We start from the raw sequence: 20,944 nt of genomic DNA, 5'->3' as shown, positions 1-20,944 counted from the left end.
CCTTGACCAGAATCAAACCTGGAACCCTTCAGTCCACAGCGACGCTCTATCCACTGAGCAAAACCAGCTAGGGCTATCATATCATTTTTTAAATGTCTAGTAACTTGCAATAATTTCTTATATCCACACAAATCAACTTAGTACTCTTGGGCAAAGCATTGCTTCTCATTATCTCCTCCCATCCTGGCTTCCTACTATGTACACCAGAGTGCGCTCTGTTGCAATCTTAGCATCCTGTGTGGGCGCCTGGTTTTGACTGTCTCTTTAAGGTACCTGTATTTGCATGCAACAGGAAGTAGGGTGTGGTTTGTTCCTGGGGGAGAAGAAAGTTGTGTGCAGAAAACAGTTTATCCTTTACCCAGAACTAGCGTTACTTTTAGAAGAAAAAAAAAAAAAGTCTTGTTTACAGTTAAAAGAAGGAAAGTTAAATAGCAATAGTGAATATAAACTTCAAATGCTTCTACTAATGATAATAGCTACTATTTATTGACAGCTAACTATGTAGTAAGCACTACACAAACATTACGTACCTTAATTCTGAAGTAGATCCCATTCCTATCCTTATTTCACAAATATGTTGCCCAAGGTCATACAGCTAGCAAGCCAAAACTGAAACCCAGGATGTTTGGCTTCATGCAGACTCATAACCACAAAACTGTAATAACCAAACCTAAATCCAGTGTCCACCCTGAAACCTGAGAAATGGCTGGTTTAGGAAATAAGAATGCTTTGGGCTTATGTGCTAGAAGAAATTCCCTCTATCTTCAAGGAAAACATTTTTTTCTGAAGCACATTTTCTATCATGAGCCCAAACCTGGCACAGGTAGACTGTCCCCTCACCACCCCTGCTTTCACTTTTGCTTAGCTCCTTCAGCTATTGTTCCGATGTTTCATTTCACAAATAAAACCCACAGTTTAGTGAGGGCAATGTTCTATCCCCAATCAGAATGTTTGCCTCAGTACTAAAATGTGAGAGTGTTGTGGGTGTTGTGGGATTACTTAAGAGTGGAGTCCATGCTGTGATCCACTGTGGGAGCCTCGTAACTAGACCCAATTTGACAATTTTAATGGTGCAAAAAATAACACAAGACATAAAGACAGCAGAATCAGCATCTTGCCATTTAGAAAAGAAGCTTGCAATAGCAATGTGACTGCAGTACACAAGTAGAGAACCCTACTAGGTGGTCAGCTGAACATAGGGAACGCCCGTGCCCAGAATTCAGACATAGAAATATGGTGTACAAGGGATATTGCCGCAGTTGCCTGTTGCAGTGTAACCAAGTCCTATAGGCTCACAGAGCCAATTGTGCACGCCTCTTTCCAGCCTTGAGTTCAGTGGCTTATGTTGGTAGCCTGAAATTGACTATGGTAGGAGTAGCTATACCATGGGCAAATGTAAACACTACAAATAAGGGCTGCCTCCCTTGCCCTGTGGTTTAACAATAGCATGCCACTGAAACTACCCCAACAGATGCTTAAAACAGCAGCTATGTATTATTTCTCACAATTCTGGGCTCTGCTCCATATGGTGAAATTGTGGTAAGTCATCTGGCTGCATTCAGCTAGGATAGGATTTTTCAACCTTGACACTACATTTGCTGCTGGATAATATATAGGATATCCCCAAAAATGTATACACACACTTTGAATAATTATAAAGGCAGTGTTTATTAAAATACATTTCATTTTCAAAATTGAGCTATTATCTGTTTAAGTGTGTATACATTTTTTGGGGACACCCTGTATTGTTGGGGAGGTTGTCCTGTGCATTGTATGATTTTAGCAACGTCCCTGACCTCAACTTACTAGATGCTAGTAGTGGCAACCAAAAATATCCCCAGGGGGCAGAAACACTGAGCTAGGAGCTTGGCTGAGACTAGAACATCGGAGATGGCTTCTCATCTTCCAGATGTTTGTAGTCCTTTGTTAAAAATAGTTTATTCTGTAAAAAAACTGAATATGCTTATGATGTACAAAGGCAAATGTTTTGATACATGTATACATTGTAAAATGACACTTGTTAATGACAGTAAGACAGATTTTGTTTAGGAAACTACTACAATGAGGTTCGTAATAGGGGAGAAAGATCAGGCTCAATTCTAAATACAACAAGGAAAAGTGGGAATTTATAGCCAGGGAGCAGGGTAGGGGTCAGTGGATGGAAAATTACTAAGAGGAAACATCAGGAGTAGAGAGATTTTGGTTAAACTGACTTGACAGGATTCTTGCTGAAGGCAGGCCAGGGTGGGAAGGTATCAAGAACGATCTGATGCCAAGAGTGTGTATTTTTGATAAACTGACTTAGAATTCTTGCTAAAATTGTACTAAGCAGACCAAGGACTGAGTCCAAGGTGAGGACCACATCAAAAAGAGGCTCAGCCCGGCCAGCATGGCTAGGTGGTTGAGTGTTGACCTGTGAACCAGGAGGTCACGGATCGATTCCCTGTCAGGTCACACGCCTGGGTTGCGGGCTCAATCCCCAGTGTGGGGCATGCAGGAGGCAGCCGATCAATGATTCTCTTTCATCATTAATGTTTCTCTCTCTCTCTCTCTCCTTCTCCTTTCCTCACTGAAATCAGTAAAATATATTTAAAAAAAAAGAGGACTCAGAAGAGCCTCATTCATGTTTGATCAAGGAGAGAGTCTCTGTCACCTTCTCCATATGGCCTCTCATTGTTCCATAGCCTAATTCATAGTCCTTCACAGCATGGTGGCTGTATTTCAGGGAGTAAAAGCAAAAGCTAGGATGGCAGCTGGAGCAATGGCCCTTTTGCTGCACTTCTGATTGGTCAAAGCAAATCACAAAGCCAGGTCAGATTCAAGGGGAGGGGAAAACCACTTGTCTTAAAGAGAGCAGTAGCAAGTTTGTGGCCATCTTTAATCTATGCAGTACCATATTTGCATACAAGGACTCCAGATCAATATTTTGCAGAAGGAAAGAAAATCTTGAGAGAATTCTATTCACAATCAATCAAAATTACCTCCAGAAACCGACATAACAGTCTTTATTACCGGACTTAAAGGTGAAACTGATTATTTATGTGATGCAAAGGAAAGAACCACATCATATTGAAAGGGTACAAGGCAATATATTTCTAGATTCTATAGTATTTATTATAACAAAGGTTCTAAAGAAGAGATGGAAGTTGTTTCTAGTTATAATATTGGTAAAGATGTCTTCACATTTAAAAAAAGTAGTACTCACTAGGTTGTTGACACTAATTTTTGTTCTTCAACAGAACAATGATAGCATAATTGATGTTTCTGCAATTGGAAGCAGTGTTGTGACTGTTCTACTGTTTTACATTATTTAGAATTAGTATTTATATCATTATAACAATTGGAGTTTATAGAGTTTTAAAGATATTTCCCAATGCATTTTCTTTCTTCCTTATTATTGATTTCAGAGAGGAATGGAGGGAAAGAAACATCAGTGATGAGAGATAATCATTGATCAGCTGCCTCCTGCATGCACCCACTGGGATTGAGCCCGCAACCAGGGTATGTGCCCTGACAGGGAATCTAACCGTGATCTCCAGGTTCACAGGTTGATAGTCAATCACTGAACCACACTGGCTAGGCCCCAAGGCATTTTCTAAAAAACTGGTTGTTTACAAGAGGGACCCACTGTCTGCCTTTTCACTTGAGTTTTCACCATTGCATCAACTCACTTGAATGTTAATGCTAAAAGTAGGTATTTTTTTTTTTTTTTGCATTAGGCACTGTCTCCACCCCCTCCCCAATATTTAGCAGAACTCTAGTTTCACAGATGTTAATTGATTTACATGTAAAGTAATTCACAGGTTGTATATACTTGGGAAATTCTAAGTTGGGAGTAAGCAGGTTTCTTGGGATCTTTACTATATTAATGTAAATTATGACTCATAAAAAACATAGTGTTTTCTAGACTCATTTAACCACAGAAATAGAGGCATGTCTTATATAACAAGTGTTCCTCAGGATACTCTTGGTAGAAATTGTTCTAAGTGGAAATAAAGGCGGAGGAGGAATTTTGAGAGAGAATTCTATTCAAGATCAATCAAAATTAACTCCAGAAATGTGGAGAGCAGCTACAACGTTTGGACAGGTTCAAGCCTTGGACTGATGAGAGGGCACGGTCCTCTTGTGGCAAAGCCACATACAAGTCCCAGCTTGGAGGGCAAAGCCCATCCCGAACAATTATAGCCAAAGGCTATGGTTGTAAGCTTGACCTTATAGTCTGAGCCTGTAGTCCTAGGTAGCTGAGGGATGTGGACTGCAGGAGGTGCAGCAAGTGCTGCCAAAACAAAGCTTGATAGAGTTCTCAGGTGCATGTAATTAAATAGATTTGAAACTTGCAAGAACATTGTAAACATCTTGACCACTCCCTTGTTTTGCTTTGTGTGATCTGACTATAAAATAAAGACTCCACTTACAGGCTGTGTCACTGTTTCCTCATCCAGGTGCAGTGATCCACCTGGCCCCAACTATATTCTCTTGCCTGTTTTCTTTAATCCTTCACCGCCCCTCCTCAGGTTCACCACTGGCTGTGTTGGATGCGGTTCATAGAAACAGGCATAGCAGTACCCTAAGCACTTAAAAAAAGGTGTCCTTGAAGCAGGTCATTGGATCCAATAACGTTTTATACTGTTGTGTTGGTTCTAAATGCCAATAGTTTTTTTTTTTTTTTAACATTGAGGACTGAAACAATTTAAATACAAATAATTTTGCTAAAGTTATTTTAAATTCATTTAATTTAATCACCCAACATCACCAAAGGTTTAGTTAAAACCACAACTTAGAAAACGTTGCTGTAGCCAGGTGGTGAGCATGTGCAAGTGTGAAGTAAAAGTGAGAGTATTGAGTGGAATGAATGCAGGGAAGTCTTTCTTGAAAAAGACTATACTTGATCTGTTTCTTAAAAGAAACATCCTGTTTGATTATTGGGGTCCAGAACAGTGTTGTTGGGGAATGAGACAACAGTCTGAGCAAAGAAGACACCGAGGTTGGAGTAAGCAGGAAGTTCAGGGGTCACTGAGGAAAGGATTTTTTAAATGACTGCATTTGTAGGTTATGGAAATAATGTAAAAGTCAAACTAAAGGCCTGATAAAAAAAGTTCCTAAGGGTACACATTTGAGAAAAATATTAATATTGATTATTGGGAATAGTGAAATGGCAGAGCAGATCTGTGGCATTTAATAAACCCTATTATTTTTGCATAAGTATTCCACTTTTGTCAAAGTTACTTATAATCACAATTATCACTATTTTTCAAAGTAAACCTGTGGGCACAGGAAAGGCTATTTCCAGAAAAAATCTGTACATAGAGATAACATACATTCCTCATGCTATATTTACCTGAAGTGACTTTAGCAGATCAGGCTAACTGTGGCCCAAATGACTAGCTGACCCCCCAACAGTTTAGAAGACAGGCAGACATGTCAAGTAAACAAAATGAACTGAACAAGAATACTGGAACAATGGCCACTTATTCTGACCCATCCCTGAGGATTAGCTTGTCCCTTTTCTCAAGGGTATAAATTATTTAACTTTGATGATCTATTTGTAGCTGTGTTTTATTTAATTTTGCAAAGACCTGTGTGATGGAGTGGGTGACGAATTCTGGGGGAAGGAAACCTTGGGTAGAGGTACAATTGTTTTGAAGTTCATTTCAGAACACACCAGTTGACCAGGGAAATGACAGAAAGAGAAGCCAAGTGTGGATACATAGACTATAGTGGTGTCCTTGGGTTCCTACAGCTCATCACATTTTCCTCTGGAAGCATGTGAGGGAAGAGCTTTCTGTCATCATTTTCCATCTTTCTCTTTAGGTAGTTCTCTCTCTCTCTCTCTCTCCCCTCTCCCCCCCCCCCCCCCCCCCCGCTCTCCTTTAGAAATGGGGGAGGGGCGGAAAGGAGGAAGATAAAGGGGTGAAATTCCACATGGTGTATGAAAGTAGGAAGTGGAATCCTTTAACACCACTTAAATCTTGTTTCTAACATCCTGATTTTAGGAATTTTTTTTTTTTTTTGTAACAATAAATCGGAACTTTTGACCAAGGCTAAAAATAGAATACATGGTTGAGCATGAAGAAGTGACCCAGCTTCTCCTTCTCCTTTCATTTTGTTTCAGTTTGAATGAGAAGGGGATAGCTCACACAATGAACAAGAACAGCAACTGTCTGTCTGTCTGTGAGCTTTGAGCCAATTATGATATTTTTGTGGGAAAGTTTCCAATTCGTAAGTCTCAGTTATGTAGAGGTGGGAGGCAGCTGGTGTGAATGTCTGTCTGCAGGGTACATGCACAATTACTCTGATCCAATATGGCATGACAGCAATGTGCTTATTCAAGAAAATAATTACCTCAATTTTCTTAACCTAAGCTTCTTCATCCTCACCACTTAAAAAAAAAAAAAAGACAAGTAAAACAAAAGAAGAAAGGCCAAAGCCAAAGTCATCAAAAGGTTTTAAGATCCCTCAGCTACCTCTAGTGAGGGATAGCAGTAATGAAATTAAGCTAAGTCTGAACTCATTATCTTTGTCCACAGTTCCTACTCATACTTCCCCCGCCCCCACCAAGTCTCCATTTAATTAACAACCATCATTTCCTCCAGTTTTCAGAATTTCTTGACTTCACTCTCTCTGTCATCTTTCATATTCAAGTGGCCACCAAATTCTGCTGCATCTACCTTCAAAGCATTGTCCATTTATTTAGTGATGTATTTGTCATGCATTTATTAAATACCTACTGTGTACCATGTGTGCTGTGCTAGGTACCAAGGATACAATGGCAACTGAGACAGACAGTTTCTGCCATCACCACACTTGTAGTCTAGTGGGAGCCCAGAGACAAGTAAATAGGCAATTTCGATACCATGTATGCAAGCTGGTGGGGAAGGTACAGGGTGCACATAGGGACAAATCTAGCTTTGGGATTTCAGAGACGACTTCCTAGAGAATCAATGATTTAGCTGAGACTTTAAGGTTTAGAAAAATGTAGCCCGAAGAAGAATGCTTCAAGCATTCTCCATTAAACAAAATTTCATTGGACACTTACTGTGGCTCCACAGTTGGTTAGAACAGTGGTCGGCAAACTCATTAGTCAACAGAGCCAAATATCAACAGTATAACGATTGAAATTTCTTTTGAGAGCCAAATTTTCTAAACTTAAACTTCTTCTAACGCCACTTCTTCAAAATAGACTCGTCCAGGCCGTGGTATTTTGTGGAAGAGCCACACTCAAGGGGCCAAAGAGCCGCATGTGGCTCGCGAGCCACGGTTTGCCGACCACTGGTTAGAAGGATAGATACCATCCTGGCTCTCCTAGTGCTTAGAGGATGTCAGGGGGAGCGGTGGGGGAGTAGACTTGAAAATATAGGCACAAAATATCCAACCAGCAATTGCTCCTGAGTATCCAGCACTCCTCCCTGCAGCTCCAGGCTCTGCTATGGACTCTGCAATGAATGCCTAGAGTTCCCTATTGGAATCCCTGCTTAGGTGAGCATGGATACTCTTCCCTGCCTGTCTCTATATGCTTTGGAACACAGTCACAGAGCCTTTACCGAAAAGTTGGGTTAATTAAAGATCCCACTATAGGTGGGGAAAACTGTACACTGTCAGCTAACATAGTTTTCCCTCCACAGTTCATGCGGAAAAAACCTAATGCATACATTCAACAAATATATGCTAGCTGTTTCATTGGGTGCTCGAGACAGAAAAAAATCTCCTACACTATGGAGCTTTCATTTGAGCGAGGAGATAGAAAGTAAGTAAACATATAAAATGACAGAATAATTAGAGATGGATGAGGGAAAAAAAGAAGGTGATACTTCTGATAGCTCTTCTCAGAAGGCTCCTCAGTTATATCACTCTGAAGGAAGTGACATGTTGGAGTTGGGACCCTGGGGGTGGGAAGGAGCTGATATGCAAAAAGCTGGAAAAGAGTTGCAGAAAAAGACCATGTGCAAGTCTTCCCAAGGGTCTCCTGCCCTTAGGTCATTGCCTCTCATCACAGGTGTCACCTTCTAATCTCTGCCTGCTCACAACGTGGCCACCTATCTCTCAGGACAGCTCAGTCCTATCCGCAGGCTTATTGGGTATCCCCCAAGCGGGGCCTGCTTCTAGGTCACAGGCAACATTTAGTTACATCCTGGGATGGTGAGTCCTGTGTGAATGACTATCACCACTCGTCTGTGATGGCTTCAGGGACCCTGCAGTTCACTGCCAGTGTCTAGAAATTCAACGCTATTTCTGCAAGTATTGAATCGAAGGCTGTTCCTGAAATGGCAACGCTTTTTAATGGATTATTAATCCAAAATCTGAAATCCTTTGTTTTCCGTTCCTGTTCTACCCACCCGCCTATTTTTCCGGACCACGGTTGTGCTAAGCTTCCATTACATGGAAGTCAGGAGGCCACCGAATACCTTCAGATGCCATCCGACTGGCGATCCGGGCCATTTCAGGAAGGGCGGTTCCCGGGCTCCCGGGAGCTGCGGGGGGCCAGGGCGGAGAGCGCCAGGATGACGTCACTTGAAGGTGGCCGACTCAGCGCGGGGCGTGATGTCACGCGGGCGGGCCGGTCCGCCGTGAGGTCACCTGCTGGGCGCGGCCAGGCCGAGTCCCCAGTGACGTCACGGGCGGGGCGGGGCCAGAGCGTGTCAGCGAAGCCGAATCAAAACAAGCCGGAGACCCGCCTTTTCCCTCCTGCCCGCGAGCGTCTCGCTCGTGCCCCGAACCCGCGGCGCCCGCGCGGCTGCGAGCCTTGGTGCCGCGCGCCGGCTCCGGGAAGCCGGGCAGGGCGCGGCGGCGGGATGGCGCGGCGCGGGCCGCGCGGTTAGACGGGTGCCGGGGGAGCCGCCGGCCCGCGCCCTCCATTCTCTCCGCCCCGGAGCCGTCAGCGCTCCGGGTCCCGAGCGGCCGCGCTGCGGGGAGCCGCCTTCGCTGGCCCCGGGCACCGGGACGCTCCCGAGATGCCCAACCCCAAAAACAGTAAAGGCGGACGCAAAAACAAACGCGCCAACAGCAGCGGGGACGAGCAGGAAAATGGAGCCGGAGCCCTGGCAGCGGCGGGCGCGGCGGGCGCGGCGGCCGGGGGGGCCCTGGCGGCGGCGGCGGGCTGCGGAGCGGCGGCGGCGGGCTCCCCGGGCACCGGAGGCGCGGCGGGCACCGGAGGCGCGGGGACTGGCGCCGCCAACGCCGCCGCCGCCGCCGCCGCCGCCAACGCCGCCGCGGGAGCTGCAGCCGCGGGCGACTGTAAGAACGGTAAGACGGGGCGACGGGGCGGGCGCCAACTTCCTCCCCGACGGGGACGGCGCGGTGGCGGGGCCGCGGGTGGCGCGGGCGCTGCGTGGACAATGCGAGAGTCAGGAAGTGCGCACCCCGCCCCTCCGCCCCGCCGCGGCGGCCCCTGCCCGGACCCCACGCCTGACGGCGGCGACGGGTCTGCGGCCCCGGCTCGCCGTCCGCGCCGCGCCCCCGGGTCGCGCGCCCTGGCAGCCTGCGCGCCCCGGACTGCGTGGGGCGCCCGGGTGCCCGTCTGCGGCAGCGCTACCCTCGGGCCCTGCTCCGTGGTGCCCGCGCTCGCCGAGCCGGGTGTGTGCGCCCGGGCCGGAGCGGGAGAGGGAGGGGGGAAGAGCGGCCCAAGTTGAGAAGAAGGATCCGATTGAAAACTTAGGCACCAGTGCGTTCTTCCCCGCGCTCCCCTCGCCCCCCCCGCCCGAGGGAAGAGCCCTAAAAATCCCAGCAAACCCGGGCTGGCTGTGCCGATGGCCACAGGTGAAGCGGCCACAGAGACATTTTTACTGTAGGGCGTGTGTGTGTGTGTGTGTGTGTGTGTGTGTGTGTTGCTCTTTAATCCTGTTGCTCGCTTGAGGAAGGAAGAGAATCTGAACTTGACTTCCGTTCTCAGCCCGGAGTGAAAAAAACAACAAAAAACATCCACTGTGTATTTAATTCTGCTTCGCGTTTTTAGAAGGAAGCCTGCCGCTCGGAGGTGGTGCCCGAGTGCACCTTTGGAGGGGCGCAGACAGAACCGTGCAGATGCGGCCGGGTTGCTGAGGTCACTGCACAGACAAGGTCTTGCCGGAGGGTGCGGGCGCTTCACTCGACTTGGACAGTCCCTGTGGAATGCCTGTGGTCAGCCAGGTTTTCGGGGAAGGGAAGATAGGTAGCTCGGAATGGAAGGAGATGAAGATCTTGATTGCTGGCGTTTGACTTGTAGCTTTCCGTTTTCGAATCCATTCTTTACGTGTACACCAGTCACTTCTTAAAACGGGGCACCTGCCCTTAGAAGGAACCCACAGGGCCGTGTTGCGGGTTAGACACAGACACGGTAGGCCTCCTGGGCTGTGTCTCTGCCATATGGACATAGGAAGTTTCCCCCGATTTAACCGCCTATGTGAATGTGTAGATACGACAGCATTTTGGCCAGGCTGTCTTCCCCATGCCCTGTTGTTTTCCTGGCTCTAAACCTCATTTTGGTTTTGATGTGACAGAGCGGGAGGAAGACAGACTCCTGGCTCAGCCATTTAGAACTTTTGTCATCTTGGGAAGGTCAGTCTTTCTGAACCTCAATTTCCTTGCCTGTAAAATTAAAAAAAAAAAAAAAAAAGAAGTATACTGATTATATTGTCCCCCCTCAGAGGCTTATTGTGAGGCTCAAAGTGTCCTTTCTCCACCCCACCCCTAGTTCTTGTCGTTTTAAAGGCTTGTTAACTTTGGTAAGAGCTGTAGTCGAGTTCCTCAAGAAAAGTAAGTGATAAACAATGATCGCAGTCATTCATTCGTTCAAAAAAGACTAAGCCCTTGCAGGTACAAGTGCCATGTTAAGTATTAAAGGAGATAGTGGTGATCAAGGGAGAGGGCCTCCTGGTCCTCGTGGAGCTTGCATTCCTATTCTGGGGGTGGTTGTGGCTTGTCTTTTTGCTGTTTTTGTCTTTTTGGAAGCTTCACATTAGCTATTTCCTTTTCTTTTTTTGTCCAAAAGTTTAGACCACTTTGTGGTGGTGTGAGGAAATTTTGTTCTTAGGCCGGTGGTATCTCCTCATTTGTAAACCATCTGGTTGTGATGTCCCTTTTAACTCTCCTCTGAAATGGCAGAAGCAGGTATATTTAGCAGTTCTGTATATATCTATGCGAAGGTATGTATTTCTGATTTGGAACTTGTTTTATTAATTGAGTAGGGGGGAAAAAGGGAAGAAATGGGCTAAACATTGCCACACTCAGGGTTAGAGAAGCGACAAACTTAACTTGTATTAGAACTGTCTGCTGAATTTTATGACCCCAGATTCTTGGTGCTGACACGGTGTGAGATCTCAGTGAATGATCCACCTTCATTCGAAGAACTCTTACTGCAGTTGATAAGAACTGAACTTGGATGCTGAGACCTGTGTGCAAAATGGATAAATAAGGAAATTGCAGATGCTTTTCATTTTACCATTTAAAGCTGTGCATTACAACGTAGGGGTGGGAGAAGTAGCATTGGTGAATTTTTAAAGGAAGGGGCAAAAAGGTATGTGCCAACTCTCAAAATCAACTGATAAGGCCCAATTATTTTGATTTTTAAAAGGATATTAATGGGACTATTTTTTAAGAGATATATTTTTATTGATTTCAGAGAGGAAGGAAGAGAGCAAGAATCATTCATTGATTGGCAGCTCCCCCACTGGGGATCGAGCTGGCAACCTGTGCCTGTGCCCTGACAGGGAATTGGAGCATGACCTCCTGGTTCATAGGTTGACGCTCAACCACTGAGCAATACTAGCCAGGCTAATGGGACTATTATGGAATTTCTAAGTAGCAATTTTTTTTACTTAACTGTGATTTATATTAGATTTTGTGATTATGAATATTACAAATCAAACAATTTTTCCAAGGGTGTAGTAAATCTGTATTCTATTAAACTTTAGAAGGTTTATTCTCACTGTTTGAGTCAGTTGTGATCTGCATTGCAAGCATACAGACTTAATGACTTCACTAGAAGTCAATAATATTTATTTGTAGTTGTTTAGAGTTTATAGAATGGTTTCATGTCTTCTTGGGCAGTGTGGCCACCAGGGCAGGGTAATATTAGTTACTCACTGTTTGTCAGTAGGTATAAATAACTACTTATCCTAGAAAAGCAGATTATTAGCTAGGGAAAGCTTAGGGAAGTTTGGTCTGGTTGTAGTTGAAGAAGTTGAACTGCTGCAATTTTCCATCTTGGGTAAGTTGAATATTAATAGTAAGGATTTTGTATCCCAATAAGAAATTTATTAATACATTTGTATTTATTTATTTTAATTCGCACGGGATGATATGTTTTCCTTGATTTCAGAGGGAGAAAAAGGGAGAGAGAGAGAGAGAACATCGATATAAGAAACATCAGTTGCCTTCCATATGCACCCCAACTGGGGATAGAGCCCACAACCCGGGTATGTGTCCTAACAGGGAATTGAACCCTCAACCCTTTGGTGTACTGGGCAACACTTCAACCAACTGAGCCATATAGGGCAGGGCTATTGGTACATTTTTAGATACTGTTCATTTATGTTTATGAAGCTTTTTGCAGGGATTGTAGTAAAAGATGTGGAAGCACTATCCTCCTTCTACATAGTAAACATCTGTCTGCACACACTTTGATTGTAGGTGGACAAGATTTGCCAATCATCATTTTTAGGATGTAGTAATCACACAGTTGATTACGACTATGCAGTTTCATTCTGGAATTCTAGTTCCATTAGACCTCCATTTTTTTTTTTTTTTTTTGCTTCAGGCCTAAAATTATATGAACCCTTGATCATAATATCCCATTTTCAGTGGGCCTGGATCCCAAGTCCTTTTAGAAGTTTCTGTTTTCTGAATGGCCATGGTTTACCACTCACTCCTGACTGCCACCATAAGCCCTGGCCTGCTGAGTCTGCCTCAACTCATTTAACCACTCTTTCTAGGAAATGGAATTAGTTTATATAGTGATTGGCTTTGCATTGGGTAGACCTAGATTCACATCCCGGCTCCTCAAATTACTTACCACGTGGTCTAGAATAAGTCATTTGACTTCTGTGAGCCTCAGTTTCTGCATATTTAAACTGGGATTATAGTACCTATCCATACTTATACAGTAAGATACCTATCTGTATTTACCTACTGTGTACGTAATACATATTACATACTTACATATAAGTATGTATGTTTATAAACAGTGTCTGAGTTATAAAATGAGCTTACTAAATGTTGGCTGTTTGTCTTAGGTCTTGGAAATAGTCTCTGAGATGGAGATTGACGTGCAGGAGGTTTCCTGCGGCTGCTCTTGGCATCATTACTAATGGCGGAGTGAGGGGAGCAGGGCGGGGGGAGGACTTGAACTGTGATGCAGTGATAATGGAGCTCTGGAGCTGGATGGCCCTGCAGAGCTATCTAACCTGGCGGCATGGGGGCAGGGCCTTCAAACCTCCCCTCCCCTACTGACTGGCTCTTTGGACCTGGGCAGCCCTAGGGAAGAGGGTCTGACCTGAAGAGGTCTCTTAGCTGGAGAGCCTCTGTGGAGAGGGACTGAATGGAGAGCCTCTCTTACTCCCCTAGCACTATGGGTTTCCTCACTTAGCGCCATTCGCCTGAAACACAGGTGTGGGGTGATTCCCACGACTAAATAGGCTTCATGGGCCAGGTTGGGAGTTACCAACCACCATAACATTGTTCTGATGGGAATATGTGTTCTGAATTCCATATATCTGTTTACAAATAGATTTTTAGAGCACCACCTGTCCCCTACAGACAATATTTGTGTTTTTGGCCTACGTAGGCCTGTATCTATTGAAAGGAAAATGAAGAATGTTTGCTTTCTGTTTATTTTCTAACCAAGGAATATTTATTGAGGATGTAAAGTATGTAGACCACCATTGTGGTCTTGGGAGACATTTTCTTGCCTTATCTGGAATTTACTTTTGTTGGATCTTGAAAATATCTGCTACTTTTAGATCTTGTCTTTGAAATCCACCTTTGTAATGGGCATTGGTAGAAAATATTGACTAATTCATCAAAGGTTCATCTTGTGCACTTTGTTGATTGTAGTAAGAACTATTCTGTGCTTTGCTAATGGTGTTTTATGCACAGCCCTTACTCTTTCTCTCTTTACTTGTTGCAGGACCTGAGCTTAAATTCTAGAAACTAAACCTTTGATGTTAGCTTTCCTTCAAGTCCAAGAATATATATTATCTGTAAAAAACTGAAAACAGGAGATAAAACTGGGAACTCTCTGCAGCTTAATCCTCCTCTGAGCAATTTAAAGGACTTGAAGGTACCGAAAGGAAAATTTTAGGGGGAAAGAACTGTCCTGATTGATTTTGATCAACAACTCTTTAATATTTTTAAGGGATTGATTCAATTAAAGATATTTTGTCATTTCATTATTTTATAAAATGGGCATTATAGAAGGAAATTAAAAAAAATAAAGAGGATAGGCAAAGTTCTTTTTTACTTTCTAGTCAAACACATAATCCCACCAGTTAGATCACCATTGTTAATGTTTTGATATATATTCTTGTAGCCTTAAAATTTTTGTTCTTACAGTTTTTGAAAAAAGAGGATCATATATTTTACTAGAGGCCTGGTGCACAGTGCACTGGTGGGGGCGTGGCCTGCGGGGATCAGCTCACTGTGGAGCGGAGTAGCAGCTCATCCTGGTTAGCTGAGCAGTGCTCCCACTGTGGGAGCGCACTGACCACCAGGGGGCAGCTCCTGTGTTGAGCGTCTGCCCCCTGGTGGTCAGTGTGTGTCATAGTGACTGGTTGACTGGTTGTTCTGGTCGTTCTGCTGTTCGGTCACTGGGCTTTTATTATATAGGGTAATCTGCTTTTTACACATACAATATTTTGTGGGCATTTTAGCAGAGCCAGAAATTTACTGGTGTGTCACCACTTTTTTTTTTCTTGTTAATCCTCACCTGAGGATATTTTTTCATTGATTTTTAGAGCGAGTGGAAGGGAGAGGGAGAGACACAGAGAGAGAAACATCGATGTGAGAGAAGCACATCGATTGGTAGCCTCTTGCACTCACCCACATGGAGCCTGCAACCGAGGTACATGCATAATGTGTCATCCTATGTCTGCATTTGATCATCCTGCTATTGTTTGATCTTTAGGTTCTGCTGTTGTTTGATCTCTGGGCATTATCCAATTACTTCCTTAGGATAAATTCTTACCTGTGGACTTGCTATGTCAAAGGTTATGCATATTATTATGACTTTTAATACATGCTGACAGATTGCCCTATAGAAAGGTTGTATCAGTTTGACCCTGCTGTGGTCAGAGTGCCCTTTGCTCATGGCCTCACTGATCCCTGGTTCTTACTGTTTTAAAGGCATGCTGGGGAATTGCTAGTACCCCAGAATGTCTCAGCAATAGGCGGGCCTCATTGGACCGACAGCCTGGAGCAGCTGCTGCCACACTTAGGGGGATTTTCCAAGCCTTTATTGATTTCTGCTGGGGACTTATGTGCTCCTTAGTGATTTGGTGGTTAACAGATTCAACAGAATATTTAATAATGCTGAATGATATTTTAGCAGGTGGTCTGAGTTAGTGAAGATAAAAGCATAGGCTTTGAAATCCTGTTTGTACCATTATTCTAATCTTCAGAAGTAAGGCTGAGCATTTTTAAAGTTTTAGTCAAAAAGCATGTGTCTTGAACTGACCTGGGTGTAAACCTTATTTATAAGTGCTACAACTTACTAGCAATGTTACTTTGGGGCAAGTTACTTGATCTTTTTTGGTTTCCATTTTCAAATGCAGCCTTTTGGAGTGCTTTTGAAGATTATGAAAAATATATGTGAAAAATCTTGGCACAGGGCCTGAAAGATATGGTTACTGTCAATAATAGATATATAAATTTTATGATTTTTTTCAACCTTATTCAATAACAAAGGCTGTTAAACTGTGATGCTCTTGAGAACCGACACAGACAATAAGGTGGTGGTGAAGGATCTGTGACTATTAGAGAAAAGGACTGGTATATACAGGTTTTTATTCAAGTACTGATTTAACTACAAATGACCTGTTCTTTCCTCGCTATCTTTCTCTGATCATAGTTTACCTGGAAAAATCAGATTTATTTAATTAAGAAAAGAAAAAGTAAAACGCAAAGTGTGAGAATGGTTACATCTTCACTTCTTCATTCAGTCACTTATCCATCTTGTATACGTTGAGCGCCTGCTATTTGTCAGGCACGTGTTAGGCTCTGGGGTTACAAGGACAAAAGAACTGGGCCTGGGGTTTTGGGCATCGTTGGGAGCCTGTATAGCAACAAGTGCAAGTAGGTAATTACATGTTCTACACAAGGGCAGCTATGAAATAAAGTGCAGGATCTTCTGAGGTGGTAAACTATTGGATTAAATGTGGGGGTTGGATTAAGTGTGAAGATGTGGAGAAGTGAAATGAGCACGTGGAGTTGAAAAGTAGCTGAGAGGAGTTAAGGAACTCTGTGTGTTCCTTAGGGATCCGCCAGAGCTTACTAATGCCCTCTCTTCTCCAGGCAACAGTTAGAATAATTCATTCACTGATTTACTTGTTCCTTTGTTTGCTTATTCATGGTTTTGTTCATCTGTGCACTCATCCATTTACTAAACATTTATTATGTGCTGACTATCTTCTGTGACTGGAAGGATAATGTTGAATTGTACTTGTGAGTATCAGAATCTGCACCCCCCGCAGGCTCTTGGTGAAGCTGGGATAGAGACATGTATGTAAACACCGGAGCCACAATAATGTGCTACGGGTGCCCAGTGGGAAAAAAATCATTCGTTTCCTGGCGGAGGGACAGTTGAGCTGAGTCTTGCAGGAAGAGAAGCAGTTAGCTCTGAAAACAGAGGAAGGATATTTCAATCAGGAGGGAGATGGGAAAGAGCTCTTGAGTTCTGGTTGCTGCCAGGAGTTTGTGGCTGGTTCAAGGTAGGACCCGAGGGTGGAAAGGGAGGGAGCCAGGCAGTCAACTCTGGATGTCCTGTAGCCAGTGCAGAACTACCTCAGGTATGTCAGCAGGGACGAGGTCAGAGGAATCCGCAAAAGGAAATAAGCATAGATTGTTGGCAAGCTAGTCAAGGATCGGCAGTCCAGCCTGCCGTGGGCCCTTGATTGTGGTTTTTCAGTAAAGCAGTGGGCAGGTTGCACATCCTGCTGTTTTTGCACAGCAGGGTGATCGTGTCTCCCAAGGCGGCTGTGTGCAAAGTGTGTCTTCATTGTGGGCACCAGCACCCCTGTGCTTCCCAGCCATAGGAGGTTAGCTAATTGAGGTTAACTTCAGAGAACCAAATGCCAAGGGCGGGGTTGGGGCCAGGAGCACAGAAAGGCTTTTCTCTGGGGGCGAGTAGGGCTGTCCCTGTGGTTTATTTTTCATACTTGGGTGCAAAGTGTATATCTCTGTGCCAGGTTGGACTAATTATCTTGGTTTGTCATTTTGCTTTTATCATCATCAAATCAGTTTTAAAACAATAAACTCTTATGAGGTGGTGGTGGTGGTGGGGAGGTTGTTTTGTACAAAGTGACTGTATGTGTGTTTTAATTCTGTGTTTCAGAACGCTTCCAGTTTTCAGTAATTGGTGAAATAGCAACTTGCTTTATTTAATCAACATGATGTTTTAGCTTGATTGTACTTGAGAGATTTTTATAAACTGACAAAAAGTGAGTAGCATTTGTATTACTTAATAATGGTATGTTCTGATTTATCAGGAGTAGAAAGGGAAAACAAATGATTTCTGCTAAATTATACTTGCGAGGATAATATTTGAAAACAGTTGTAGAAATTAAAGTTAGAAACAAGAAAGATTAAGAGGAAGTTTAAAGAAAAGTGAGGAAAGAGGAAGACATAAAGAGGAAGTGTTAAATGTTAATCATGTAATTGTTTAGACTGTAATCAATAAGAAAGTTAATATTATTCTCATATATACTCATAATACAGTGTATTTCACAGATTTAAATTGTCAGAGAAGAAAAACTTTTTCTCTACCCTTTTAGGTTCAGTATTTGGAGGCCTGTAAATTAAACTGACAAAAGATAGATTGCAGAGAGAAAAGTCAGATTTAATCACAGAAAAAAATGTGACTCATAGGGGCTAGGGGTTAGAATTTGCGGCTTATATACCATCTTCATAGGAGGAGGAGAGGGGAGAAGGGCACTTAACGGGGGTGGGGGGGGGGGGGGCAGGAAACAAATGACCTCATAATAGAAGGGGACGGAGAGAAAGGACACCTTTAGGAAAACAAATAACTTTTTGGAAAGACAAATGGTTCTAAGAGAATAGCTGGGAGATATGACAGTTTTGTGACAATGTGCGTTTCAGTGTGGTGTGGAGACTTATCTCTGGTGATAAGAGTCCGTCTCCCCTGGTTGCTTCTACGGAGGGGATTTATGACAGTTGAGTTCTTTTGAGAGGCCCTTCTTTTTGGCAGATAGAAGATTTCAGGAACTCAAATGCCTTCAGCTCAAAATAGCTTTTAGGCCACAGTGGCATACTCTGGACCCCATCAAAATATATTGCAACTCAAATCATGTTACCCCTATAATAGCAATTATAGATAGTCAGATAGCAAAAGATAGTATCATAGTTCAGGATTTCTATTTTTCATTTCATTGGAAATTTATTAGAAATAGAGAGCCTTAAGGCATATGACTTTATAAAGCTGATAAAGAGGATGAATTTAGACAAAAGTTAGTAGGATATCCAATTGCTCATATGAGTCAGGGAGATATTTGCTAAATTTAAAATGTATATTTTGCCCTAAGGGTAAGCCCAAGTTTGTTGATGCTTTACCTCATGTCTCTTCAAGTTAAAGCACTCAGGAGAATCTTTTGACATTGATGCTGAAACTGAATCACCATCTATTTTAGGTTTCTAAATCAGCATTCCTGAATGTAATGATTATTTCAGTATAAGTTTTAGTAGAACTCTGTTATAACACAATTTCTTATTATTAAAGTGACATTCTCCTTATCATGCCTGACAAAACTCAATGTCTGGGCAGAAATGGAAACAAACTGGGGAATGTACAGAAGCAAGTTCTGGCTATTTTTGATTGGCAGCAGGTGCAGTTTGTAATCTGAGACTGAGCCTGGGATGGTTGGTGACGGTTGTTAATGAACACATACAACGTGCCAGGAGCCATGGAGAGAGCCTGGCATTGAGAATAGGAAGTGTCCTCCAGTGGTAGAGGCAAGAACGTGCACGCCTCAGCTCCAAGAATGTTTCCAATTGGTTTCCAGCTCCTCAGATCTCTTCTTATCCGGCAGCACTTATACACTGCCGTAACGTTAGCCCTGTAGTGATGTGGTCCGACTCTATTAGGCCTTCAGTTTTAGAGGTCCAGGTGAGGTTTTGCAGTACAGAAGCCAAAGAGGTTAGATTCCTGGGTGGTAGGTGTGTTGGCGCTACACAACCCATAACATCAAAATAAAGAAGTGACCATTCCCAGTGATAGGAACGATGCTGGTACTACCATTGCCCTTTATTGAGAGCTTACTGAGGCCAGGTGTGACACCTAGCAGTCTGCAGTCTAGGTTTGAGGACGAGGACACTAAGCTCCCGAGACGGCCGCCTCTTCTGCAGTGAAGGCACATTGGGTCAGGGAGATGTGGCCCGATGCCACAGTTGGATCCTCTTTGATGTTGGATTCGTCTCGACTGACACGCACATGTGCATAAAATACGAAGTTTTTAAGTAGAGGACTTAAATTCAGTATAAAACAGCCAAGGAAGCAATAGAGCCATTTAATGTACTTTTAAAAGGTCTCATGCTTATCATTTTGACACTTGAACTGAAATTTAAATTTGTAAAACAAGAAAACACCTGAGCAGGGAAGCACTTTGCCCACACCTTGTATACTCATGATCTGATTCCTTCTCATGATAGGACTTCTGCTCTTGCAATGGCACTTTCTGTTCTGAACGGGTCACATTTCATAGCTGAGAACTGATTATCTTCATTAGGCTAAAGTCTAATGAAGTGGGACCGCTGATCACAAGGCCTGTGGTTTTTCAGGCTTGGCTGCACCTGGCCAGCCCATTCTCCAGAAGGGGTTTAACCTTTTTATGCTAACACTGGCCCAGCACGGAGTGCTCCTTTCTTCACTCTCCTCAGCATGGATTTTAACCGTTTCTGGATGGATGAAAAAATCCCCCTCCTATTGTTAATTTTATTTGTATCTGTGGGATTTTATGTATACTGCTCGTTTGCATTTTTTTCTGTTTGTGTTTTTTGCCCATTTCACTAATGGGATATTTGGGTTCTTACTGATCTGCATCAGTCTTTGTATATTCAGGATTCTTTTTGAGGTACATTTCCCCCTGTTTTATGGCTTGTCTTTTTGCTGTTTAAGATGTTTTCATTCATTAGAAATGTTACAGTTTTGTATGATCACAGAACATCCACATAGAGAGAGAACTTCAAGAGGAAGATAGGGGAGAGGGCGGCAGGTTGTCTGTGAAATTGCCTGTAGGAAAAGTGGTTGGGCATGGCATACCATTTATGACTGCATTCCCTTGGGCATCAGTGCACAGTAATGCTGTTACACTTGTGAGGGTCTGTTTCCTTTTTGTATTTAATTTTAGAGGCTCTTTCGCAGAGTTGGTTGCAACTCCTGCCACCCTCTCTGACCTCTTGACCCTCAGCTTCCCTGACCACTACTGACCAATTGACAGCCGAGCTTCAGTGCTCAACACCTATCACTTTCTGTACATTTCTAAAATCCCTTGAAGTTTTTATTCCAGCCACTTCCAAGGACTTTGAAACTTTTACATAAAGGCCCATTATTTCCTTATCACTTCTTCTCAACAGCCAAGCTGCAAACGGAGGCCTCTTGTAGGCTAACTTGCCCGTGACCTCCTTTTGATAGCAAACTTAAATGCTGAGTCACAAGAAAGTTCTAGTTTTTCTCATTCTGGCATTTGGATTGAAATTACATTTGTATGTTAATAAAATGAGAACATAGCACTCAGTTGAAACAAGA

The 20,944-nt window shown here is 43.5% G+C and overlaps 1 protein-coding gene across 1 annotated transcript in view; it reads left to right on the top strand.

Moving 5' to 3' along the window:
- Positions 1-8,660: 8,660 nt before the first annotated feature.
- The window catches only part of HECA (hdc homolog, cell cycle regulator), a 45,934-nt gene continuing 33,650 nt past the window's right edge, over positions 8,661-20,944 (top strand). Inside the window, exon 1 of the mRNA XM_054722559.1 lies at positions 8,661-9,240. Within this exon, the coding sequence (XP_054578534.1) occupies positions 8,949-9,240 (292 nt within the window). The 5' untranslated portion in view covers positions 8,661-8,948. The remainder of the gene's footprint in view (positions 9,241-20,944) is intronic.

Source organism: Eptesicus fuscus, chromosome 10 (genome assembly GCF_027574615.1).
Source record: "Eptesicus fuscus isolate TK198812 chromosome 10, DD_ASM_mEF_20220401, whole genome shotgun sequence".
In the NCBI taxonomy this organism is placed as follows: domain Eukaryota; kingdom Metazoa; phylum Chordata; class Mammalia; order Chiroptera; family Vespertilionidae; genus Eptesicus; species Eptesicus fuscus.
The sequence above is the reverse complement of the archived record's forward strand: the minus strand, read 5'-3'. Positions and strand labels throughout refer to the sequence as shown.